The sequence below is a fragment of the Lactuca sativa genome, chromosome 2, assembly GCF_002870075.4.
Source record: "Lactuca sativa cultivar Salinas chromosome 2, Lsat_Salinas_v11, whole genome shotgun sequence".
Classification (NCBI taxonomy): Eukaryota; Viridiplantae; Streptophyta; class Magnoliopsida; order Asterales; family Asteraceae; genus Lactuca; species Lactuca sativa.
In genome coordinates, this window is record NC_056624.2 from 177,661,696 (window position 1) to 177,673,305 (window position 11,610).

The 11,610-nt window shown below is 34.2% G+C and overlaps 1 protein-coding gene and 1 pseudogene across 1 annotated transcript; one reads left to right on the top strand and one right to left on the bottom strand.

Moving 5' to 3' along the window:
• Positions 1–632: 632 nt before the first annotated feature.
• Positions 633–1,829, top strand: LOC111902738 (ethylene-responsive transcription factor ERF011). Its single transcript, XM_023898547.3, has one exon. The coding sequence runs from the start codon at positions 978–980 to the stop codon at positions 1,446–1,448; it is 471 nt and encodes a 156-aa protein (XP_023754315.1). The 5' UTR covers positions 633–977; the 3' UTR covers positions 1,449–1,829.
• A 470-nt stretch (positions 1,830–2,299) lies between these two features.
• Positions 2,300–11,047, bottom strand: LOC128132432 (beclin-1-like protein; annotated as a pseudogene).
• Between the last annotated feature and the right edge of the window lie 563 nt (positions 11,048–11,610).

Genomic DNA, 11,610 nt, shown 5'->3' on the forward strand with positions numbered 1-11,610 from the left:
TAATATATTTTTGACTTTTACCTTTTTTGTAATTAATATTATTTTCAATTAATAAAAACAAAAATACTTTTGAAAATTTAGTTATTAATATAAAATAATTTTTGTTAATAAAATATTTTTATTAAAGCTTTTATAAATATTATTATATCATTATTCATATTTAAAAATATTGTCTTTAAATATATTTTTTCACTAAAATTTTAATTTATGTTTTGAACTTAATATTATATTTATTGTAGGAAATGTAGTATACTAATTATAATTATAATATAATTTCATTTAAAGATAATATTTTAGAATTGATTTAAATTAATTTTAGTTTATGTTTTGAACTTAATATTATATTTATTGTAGCAAAGTTAGTATATTAATTATAATTATAATATAATTTCATTTAAAGATAATATTTTAGAATTGATTTAAATTAATAAATTAAGTATATTTTATCTAAAAAAATAAAATTAGTATTAGATTCATAATAATTTTTTTAATATATTAGTTATGTTAAAGACTAAAAAGTTTTAATTTTTTTAAATCAATAATTAAATTAAATAACATTTATTGTAATAGTTATATAAATTTTCAAAAGAATTTCCTATATTTGAAGATGATTTTTTAATTTTTAAATATAGATTCCACCCAATCTCTTTTCCTCCCTTTCTCTCTCTCATCCCCACCAACAAACCCCTGATCCATCTATCAAAATCACCTCTTCAGTCGACCTGAAATTTATACACTCCACTGCCCTTCCTCCTCGAGCAAATCACCGCTCTGATTTATGGCCGCTTATTTAGCCTGTTCCATTCGTTCATCAGTTATTTAGAGATACACCAACACCCAGACCTTCATATATATAAGGAGGTGGGAGAGAGAGAGAGAGAGAGAGAGAGAGAGAGAGAGAGAGGAAGAAGAAAAGGTGTCGGTGCTGTTTGATTATCCGTTTCACGTTTTGCAGATTTGATTTTTGTCCTAGATCGATGGATGTGAGAGGAGAATTAAAGGGGCGATGTAGTTGTTCGTCGGCGGCGACCACCACGGGGAAGAGGAAAAACGATCACAGACCTTACAAGGGAATACGGATGAGAAAGTGGGGAAAGTGGGTGGCGGAGATTAGGGAACCAAATAAACGGTCAAGGATTTGGCTCGGATCCTATTCCACACCCGTCGCGGCGGCAAGAGCCTACGACACCGCCGTCTACTACCTCCGTGGGCCCTCCGCCCGGCTCAACTTCCCGGAGTTACTTGCGTCCGATGGCACACCGGATGAGTTGTCGGCGTCTTCTATTCGGAAGAAAGCGACGGAGGTCGGGGCAAGGGTGGATGCAGAAACGAGTGGTACTTCCGTGCAACATGCACTCAAGCCTTGTTGGTTTGAAGAGAAACCCGACTTGAATAAGAAACCCAAACCCGAACCCGAATCCGAATACCCAGATGGTGATGATAACTGATAACTGGTGAAATAAAGCAACTTCATCATCCCCAGGTATTGGAAGCAACAAATTTTCGTCAAAAGTTTTCTTGAAAAAAGAAATTACCCAATCCGAATCATTGTAATTGCCATCTTTGTGATTAAATCGCATTTAATCGACAATTATGAACGGATTTTAAGCTTTGAATTTGTGTTTGAAAGTGATTATTCGATCGGAATAACAGTCGAGAAAATGATCGAATATAACGTTTGGTTGTGATCCGTTGATAAGCAAAGAAACTTATTTAAATAATTAAATGTTTTTTGATAAGATTTAGGAAAAGGATAGATTAGAATCTTAGATAAGACGAATTTTGTGTACCATGAAAATAATGCAATACTAAAGTTGTCTTGTCTTGTATTTTCAGTTGCTAGTTGTTAAGAATTAAGAGGGAGTTTTGTTGTGTAGTTGACATGGATTTTGTGTATAGATAAACAAGGGACACATGTTTCTGTTTTTTGTATTTATTCATGTTTGTTTTTTCACAAAAGAAAAGTCACCACGTAATTGGAATGAGAGAAGAATATGAATGATGTTAAGGCATATCTAAACATACAAGTCTTTAAATCCTCCATGAGATTAGGATCACCCAGTATGGGTCTCTAAAATGCCGGTATGGCTGATGTGGCAGATCCAAAACGGCGGTTTAACGCCAGAAATCCTGCCCTTGCTTCTCGTTTTGGTGCTTCTCGTTTGCGTCACCATGGATCACCATGGATTGCAACCGGAAAATTGTGACCGTTACATATATTATCGTTCATAAAAGGTCAATTTCATTTTAAAAAAAAAAGAAAAAAACCTTACAATTTTACCTATAAATACAACCCATTTTACCCCATTTTCTTCAATCTTTTTTCTTTCTTTCTACATTTTATAAAATTCAATACTTCTTCAACAGAAAAATGAGCCAAACCAAAAGTCCAAAACACTCCTCCACCAAACTCAAACCTATAACCAAACACAACCTTTCTTTTTTCGGATTGTAGGTTACGAAAACTATTTGAACCTATTATCCTCTCAAAGTTCACCACATATCCCATACCAAGCATCTTGTTTCAATCTCACCCCATGTTTTGAAAACCGGACCAGACCGGCCGGTTCGACCGGTTCAACCGGGAACCGGTCCCAGATCCGGTTCATATAGGTCAAAAAACCGGTATTTGTTTGAACCGGTGAAAACCGGTCGAACCGGTAAAAACCGGTCCGGTTGAACCGGTAAAACCGGTCAAAACCGAAAATTTTAAAAAATATTTATTTTTTTCATTTTTTGTATTTTTTATATAATTAAATATAATTATAACATCATCCGGATTTTCCGGTTTTTGAGACCGGTCCGACCGGTTGGACCACTTGAACCATCGAACCAGTAAGACGACCGGTTCGATCTCCGGTCCGATTTTCAAAACCTTGATCTCACCTCACCTCCAATCCAATTTTCTTCCTCGCCTTACATTTAACAAAGTCTTTTTGACCAAAATTCAAATTTACAACAAAACTTTTTCCCTAATTTATCTTTGATGACAAACACAAACAACCACCAAACCACCACTATATTTGTTGAAATCATTACCAAAACGCAATCGAAAAGTAGTAGGGAAGGGAGAGGGAAATGGAAAGATGCCATGGAAAATAAAAAATTCCAGAATAGTGGACACATGAGGAGGAGGAGGAATACGCTTTAACGTAATCGTGGCGTGAGACTTCAAAAAAATGACGCTCACAAAAATGGTATGAAGAAAAGTGTTTATCAGGAAGCGGTGTTCGTCAAATTTCATGGTATCTTGAAGAAATAACCATACCACAATTGTGATATTTTTAGTAATAAATGGACTCAAATAAATAAGCAATGCACAAAATTAAATAGGATCTACAACAACCTTCAGTTAGAAAAGTTAGAAAAGCAAAGTGGTGTCAACGACTTTGATTTGTTCAAATCTGCAAAAAAAACAATATTGGGTCGAGATGAGTCATGTGTTTGAGTTTGATAAAATATGGGAGATGATTCGAAGAGATCCAAAATAGACTAAAACTCTTACTACATCGACAGAGGTTAAATCGAAGAGGTCTCAAAATTCAAGTGTGATCGACGTTTCGGCAACATAGACTCATATCGACCTCCACGTCGACATCGGTGAAATTCCAGATGACATCGATGATATCTCCCCACCATGACAACCGACGGGACACGACAAAGCGAAGCGCGCTGCAAAACATGCAGATGACGTGGAGAGGAAAACAAAGCATATTTGCGGAAATCGAAGCCAAGTTTAACGAACACAGTTAACTATAAAAAGGAAAAAAAATGAGTTGCGACGTAAGCACTTGGATTTCCTTCGTAAGCAAACACAAAAGGAGATGGAACAACGCGATCAAGAAGATATGACAAACGAGTTGGCAATTCTTAGGTCTAGTGATGAAGGTTTATCACAAGAATATATAGAAATGCTACGAGTGTTGAAGACGAATATTAGAGCAAAACATTGGGAAAATTAGAAGTATAGTTTTATATTTTAAATTTACCATATTTTTTTGTATTGTAACGTTTTTTTTTAATTTAAATGTTATGTGTAATTTAAATATTATGTTTTATTAAATTATATTTTTTTATAATTATTAAAAAATCTAGAAAAAAATTAAAAAAAAACAAATGATAACATAGAAATTAGTGGGTGATGTAGCATGTGAGATGACTGAACGATCTTAGAGACTCCACGTCGCTTCTTTCAAATCTAATTGCAATGCCACATTTCAATTTATTGCAAGACGCATTGGATTTGTCTTTCTATATCTGAAAGCCTTTCAAACACAATTAACAACTAAGGAAGAGGCCCGTGCGTTGCACAGGTCGATTTTTTTTGTTGATGCAATTTGACAGTGGTAAAAAACTGCAAGTTTTCAACCTGGTGATTACATTAGAAATCATAACACCCAAAAAAACCCCAAATTAAGACAAAAGTTGCCACTTTCATCACACCTACATTTGTGGAATCCTGACCATATTTGCTTTTAATTAGAGTCTTTAAGTTATGATATGATTACATGCCCATTTTCATGGCCTCCTTCAAAGAAGAAGCTCCAAGAGAGAGAATCATGAATTCTTGAACCTACATCACATACATCTATGACCCTTCAATAAGCATATATATTTACACAACCTAGATTATGCGTGAATGCTTAAAAGATAGTCAGTACAAATGGCATACCTCCTCTTTCCAAATTCATCAATTGCAATACAAAATATTTCATCAGTGTGGGTGCACAAACCCAAGTATCTGCAAAAGGAGCAGGAAATGTTTTTGACAAGTGTATATATGTCGCTATTTCTTGTATTTAGCTCATTGCAAAATATACATATATTATATAATCATATATGTAAAAATAAGGAAGCTTGAAACATTTATCAGGTGGGATGTTGTTTTCTTAATCTTTAGAGTTTGCAAATTCTGCAAAGTCTTTAGACAGCTCAAGAACAATGTCATTTTCTTGTCATATCGTGTGCTCCAAAACAAAGTCACAGGATCAAACCTATGTAACAAAATGACACGTTAGTAGTGTGAAAATACTACGTGGACAATGACATGGCAGAAAAACCTATAAACTTCAATAACTTGTGCCATATCATCAATATTCACATCAGGTCAATAGCAATGTGTAAATTTTGATACAAAATAGAAAGTAAATTGCTATTTAAACATTTAGCCCAAAATACAAACTTACAGATCATAGGTATTGTTGTTGTTGTCCATTATTCGAGGGTAACTTCCCATAGGAAGGATTTTTATTCGGTATATTTTCAAAAACATGTTAAGGATATATATCGTATCAAAAAGATTACGTATACTTTCTAACATTTTATATAATTAAGAAAAAGATACTGAAACTTTGGTCTGAAATATTAAACCATTGTTTGAAGCAAAAGGCATGTCTCCATGCAACATTTATCTCATCTCATTCAACCTATTGCAACATTATAATTCACAACCAAATAAATTTAGTTTAATTAATAATCATAGAAAATAGCTAAGAGTATTTAAGTTATAAGAAGTAACAGATTTTAGGGAGTTTCCTCATTCTGAAATTGTTGATAGTTCTAAATTCTCCATCATACCAGACTTGAAACACATCATTTAAACCATTATTTATCTTTAAAAGTTGTAAATGTGCTTGTAAAACTTCAATTTGTGTCAATGTGGTATCTCTCTCTCTCTCTCTCTCTCTCTCTCTCTCGCTTCCTGTGACATTAAAGATTTTAAAAGGTCATGGAAACCAGTTTAACATTACAAAAGAAGTGACTATGTATTGAACTCACCTGATGAGATATCAACTGAAACTGAAAATTATTGAACTCATGCCAATATCTGATAACAAAGATTTCAAAAAACAGTTGGTCAACCCTTAAAATAGGTGAAGTAATTGACTTCTTAGATATCAGAAGTGACTTACCTTTCTTCTAACTCTTTAAATCGATTGGATTTCAGTTTGAGTTCCTTCAATTCATCGGTTACTTCAGTACACTGTTTTTCTGTTTATTGAATTGTTGCTTCAAGTTTGCGTTCTTCTTTTTCTATCTTCAATATCATTTAAAACAAAGAAGATACAAATATGAAAAACACTAAACATTAAGAAATTTACCCAATTATAACATTGTACTTTCATTACATTTCATATTAAGACATTGAACTTTGAAAAATCTACTTTGTTTAATTGATTATATTTTGGGTAGATTTATTAGTGTACAACATTGTAATAAGAAGCAATTAGGTCAAACATTAGTGCCTTGATACATTAAGATTGGTTTTTTATGTCATGTTTGTTTTTTTTTATTAAAAATAAATGCATGAATTTGAGAGCATGTAATGTAATGTACTTACTCTTGGTTAAAAGTGAATCTAAAGGAGTATGATCTTCATCGTTTATGGTATGTGTTGAAGCTGATAGATCCTGATATGATCCGTGTTCCATTTTTTGGACTAAAAATCTGGAATTAAAGGTTTCGGCAAAATTGATACAACTCAAATCATATCACTTTCAAGTTTTTGTTGTATTATTTGATTTACTTTACACTTTAAATAAAATTATGAAAATATAGCCCTATAAATATTATAAATTCAACCTAATTAAACATAAAAAAGGGAAAACTAACCACCCACCTTCGTTGTTGCTTCTGAAAGCAATTTCACAGCAGAGTCTGCAGTTGTCAAAAATGCTTCATTTTCATCAAGACAAGACTTGTCAAAGAAACCATTTACCGTTTTACCATTTTTCAGATCACATATAATATGGTCTTGATGACACTCTTTTTGAGATTAAAGTGGATTCATTTATTATATGAAAAGATCTTGTAACAGAGACACTACTTATGTGTATTAGAATCGAGTAACGAATACAAAATCAATCACAAAAAGCAGAAAGAACATGTCGAGTAAATAAGATCTGTCTGGCTCATATTACATATGTAAAATAGTACAGTAATTGAGAGTGTTTTTACAAACTTGAGAGCACCAAAGCTACTCTCAACCCTAATATTTACACTATTTATAGGGTGCTATAGACATGACAAAAAGTACAAGGACTAAATGTTCTAGTTCGAATTTGACATGTGCCTTGTAAATACATATAGAGTTGAAATCATTTTGATTTCGAAACCTTACAGACTCCAAAGTATTTCTACTTCTCACTATCTACATTTCGACCCCTACAATCTCCCCCTTAGTGAGAATAGTCGAAATTAAGTCATAAGCTTCAACATCTGTAGAAGTACATTGCGAATCTCCATATACCAAAGAATTGTCTTTCGAATCTCTGCCTTGTCTTTAACTTCATTTCTCTTGCAGTTGTTGATACAAACAAGGAAATTTGTATATTGAGCATTCGTATACCTCTCTAAATCATTGACTTGAAACAAGAATTTTGTCAATTGACCATTCTTGTTATTGCCTCGAAATACAAACCCAAGAGGTTGATAAATAATTTGCCCATCTTCATATTTGTCAATGTTAAACTTCCCTTTCAGTAGAGATTGAGGAACTTTCAAAGTCTTATTAACAGCTGTAGCAAGCTCAATATCTATAATTGCACGGAAATCATTATAGTTGTCGATGAATACCTTGATATGAGCAAAACCAATGAGAAAGTCATCATTGTTGACTTATGCTAGCTTCGAAACATCCACATTACTTAAAATCCTTGTCACACTGACCAAGTCATTTAAGTTCATCAATGGAAAATCAACAATAAAAAATTCATAGACTACATTATTCTCTCTAACAACTACATATCGAAAATTTGTAGAATGCCTTCAAAAAAAATTTCTCGACTAATCTTCATCACCTTTACAATATTCACTGATGACCATACTTCTGCTACATTCTAACCCAAGACTACATGAAATCGTATCTTCAGTCTTTTGAATTCTTCTTTATTTTGAAGTTTTCAACGATTTTGAATTGGGAAGAAGTGAACAACATGTGATTCACTGGGAAATCAAGTTGATTAAAATTAGTTTTTTCGACATCATAACTCTTCTTAGGCACTTTATGAAAATAATCATTCAGCCCAATCGAAACTATATCTTCAACTGTTTCGTAACACCACTGCTTGTTGGGATCACCCTTGTTCAAGCCAGGTGGGTCATTTTGTCTTCGCCTCATTATGTTCTTTATTTGCCTTTGCTTTTCGATTTCCAGATCTTGTTTTCTTTTCTTCTATTCGTCTGAAAGAACCACTGAGATAGCTTTACCTTTATCACCTTGATCGTCTTTCGAAGATGGTGGCACAAAACTCAAAATTGAACCTCATGTTCCTTCATTTATTATGATCCATTTTGTGATTGGTCTTTTTGTTGTTGTTGTTGAAGTTGTGCTTAGTGAAATAGGAAGTGAAGTTGATATCTGAGTCGAAATGACTTTTCCAACAATAGCTCCTTTCTTTGAATCCTTCAAAGACCCAACCCCTCCACATCCTTTATCTCCCCTTGTGACACTTGCTTAGCATGTGGAGCAATCGTTGGTAATCGAAGAACCAACTCAATGATGGGAGCAAGCTATGCTTTGATATTTGTTTCAATGGATGAAATCAACCGAGAAATTAATTCTTGAGAAACAGAAGATTGATTTGAAAGATCAGCTTTCGAAATGGATTCCTTGATACGGGTTAAGATTTCTTCAAGCTTTGCGAGCACCTAGGAATCCTACTCCGATTTTTCATCAAGCTTGGTCGAATAGTCAGTGTTGAATTCAACCAACTTTTTGATACCAGTTGCAATAACATCAACTTTGCTATGCAACACATTATAATTATTCTCCATCTTTTCCACCTCTTTAGCCATCTCAAATTTAAGTTCAGCCACCTTAAGATCCATATACTCTTTCATTTTCGACACATGTTCCACAAACAGATCATGACGCTCCTTGGCAACATCACAAAGCTTTTGAAGTTCATACTCAAATCCTTTAGAATGAACATTCAATCGTTCAACTTATTTTTGTGCAAGGCTTTGAATCAAACTTTTAAACTGATTCTCCCGAGACTTTAATAAGTACTCCATATCAACCCCAGAAACAAAACTCCTTCCCCTAGTATCTGATTGAATTTGTAGAATAGAATTGATTTTGTTGTTGGGAATTTTGAATTGTTTACCTGACATGATCATGTCTTCTGGGTCGAATTGCAGATCACAAAAAGAAACCATGATCTCATCATCATTTGGTTCATTCTCTTAAGTTACTCTCTTTGCTTCATTTGATTGAGAAGAGAAGAGGGTAGTAATCAGTTCATGCATAATTGTGGAGTATGTTGGTGAAATGGTTGAGACGGGTAGTGAAGTTAGGATAGGTGATGAAAATGGTGGTAAAGAAGTGATTGTTTCAAATGTTGGAGTTTCGATGATAGATGAGAAAATGGTTGAAGTGAGAATGGTTAACGTGACAAGAGTTGAAGTAACAAGGGCTTCTTTGTTCTGCATCCCTTCACCCATATTGACATTTGTGCCCTTATCACATAAGTCCACATGGATGTCTGGAGTTCGAACCTCCTCCGTATAGGACTCAGTAGTCGAAACCTCGAGTGGTATGACCTTAGTCTTCTTAGGATGGATGTTGATGTTTGATTATTCGAATTAGTGTTTGTATCGATATTTGATATGTGTACAGTGACACCAAGATCTCTTGTCTCCTTAAAAATCGACTTGAGAGGAGAATCCCTTCGAGGTAACCCAAGCCTAAAAATTATCATATCGATTATCCTCACTATAAATGTCACGATCAGTTTTGATAGTGACTTGGTCAAGTGGATCGATGCTTTCTCTTCTTCTGTTGTAATTTATGAGCCATATCAGATGCTTGTCGTTTCTTCGAAGCTGGAGAAACAGGAACTAAAATTTCTCGAAACAACACACCTTTTCTGTTGAATTGAGGCTTTCTAATCTTCTTGATACCCTTCTGAGATGAATGTGTATGTGAAGAATCAACCTGTGTTTGCTCAACTAACTCGATTTCGGGTTCTTGAACAGATGGCCTGACTAGAGAATCACAAGGTTAATTGGATGGATTTTTGGTACGTTTGAGAATACTAGTCTTCGAAGGAATAATTTATTTAGAAACTTCCTCTGCCACATGTTGTGGTTTCTCAGTCTGCGTCTTCTTCTTCGTTACTTTAAAAACTTTGGAACAACCCTCAACTCCTTTTGGTGGAAGAACACCAACAGAAACATTAGAATCAATGGATACCAAGTACTTAACAAGAATTTTATTTTGCATATCAATACACCTTAGCATCGCATATGGAATGTGAGCAACATTAGGAAAAACAACTGGATCATAAACAACAAGTCGTGGAGCAACCAATGTCGAAAACTCAGCAGTTTCGATATCTAAAGGAACCAAAATCCCTTCTTATTCATAAACCTCTTTGAGAATCAAACTCTAGTATCAAGCACATGAAACACCATTTGTCAGATTGATGTGAGTAATTGCTGAGCCAAATTCCTCCCATAGTTGTGTGGCATAATCAACATTCAAATCATAGTATATGCCAACAAGCATAGCATAGACTTCCAATTTTTCTTTGTCTAACCCTGAACTACGACCAGTCAAGCTTAGCAATACAATTCCAAAAATAAAACTTCATTTGCAGGGAAGACTCGACTTTCTAAATAGACTTGTTCCAGTCAGAACTGGTTGACGCCCCATCTACTTGAACATGTGACGAAGTTGTTCATTAGTGACTTCATAAAAAGGACCTAAAGCAGGCAACTTCAAGATTTAGGCAAACTGCTTCTTTGTAAGCTTTCGCATCTTGTTATTCGTCGGTTGAAATGTAACAACTTTTGTGGTTTCGTTAAAAACTGTTGTGGAACCAAAAAGTGAAATCCAAGGCATAGGAACTGCAAATGAAGACAATAACGTTATGGATAGAACATAGTGATTTTGGGTTAGAATCAACATCTGTAATTGATCTGGATATTGATCAACTGTTGGAAGAAAACATAGATTCGTATTATGAATCTTCACGAGAGGTTGTGAGGTTTTTTCATCATTAGTTGTGTTTATGGGATCAACATTGGTTTGAGGAGCAGCCATTATTGTGAATGCGAGGATTATTGAAGACGATGAATAAGTGATGATATTGGGAAATTTGTTCTGAGAGCATAAAGTTTGAAATAATATCACCAATTTCCTTTTATAATCGATGGAATATTTGAATTTGAACCGTTAACCAATATTACACTGCCACGTGTTTGCATTGGTTACTTAACCGGTCACCGTAAAAACTGGCCACCACGTCATAAAAGTGATCATCACATTTTCCTCAAATACCGTGAATATCCTAAATCGTCATGTCCGCCGGATCTTTCGTTGTTCCCAACCGGATAAGAACCACCACTTATTTCAAACTATGAGTTAGGACATCTTGTTGTTTTGACACCAAGAGAACATTATTCCTATGCACTGAAGTAAGGCTCATTCGCTTTTGGGATTTGAAAGCAAAATCATATGCCAGACTTTGCAAAATCTTGGTTTCGAGTGGGTATTAACCAAAACCTTAAGGATTCCAGTGCAAATGTGTGCCAAAGAATGAGCGAGAAGCAATTTCAAAAAATGTGGTATTGTGATATCAAAATAAATTTGATACGAAAGCAGTT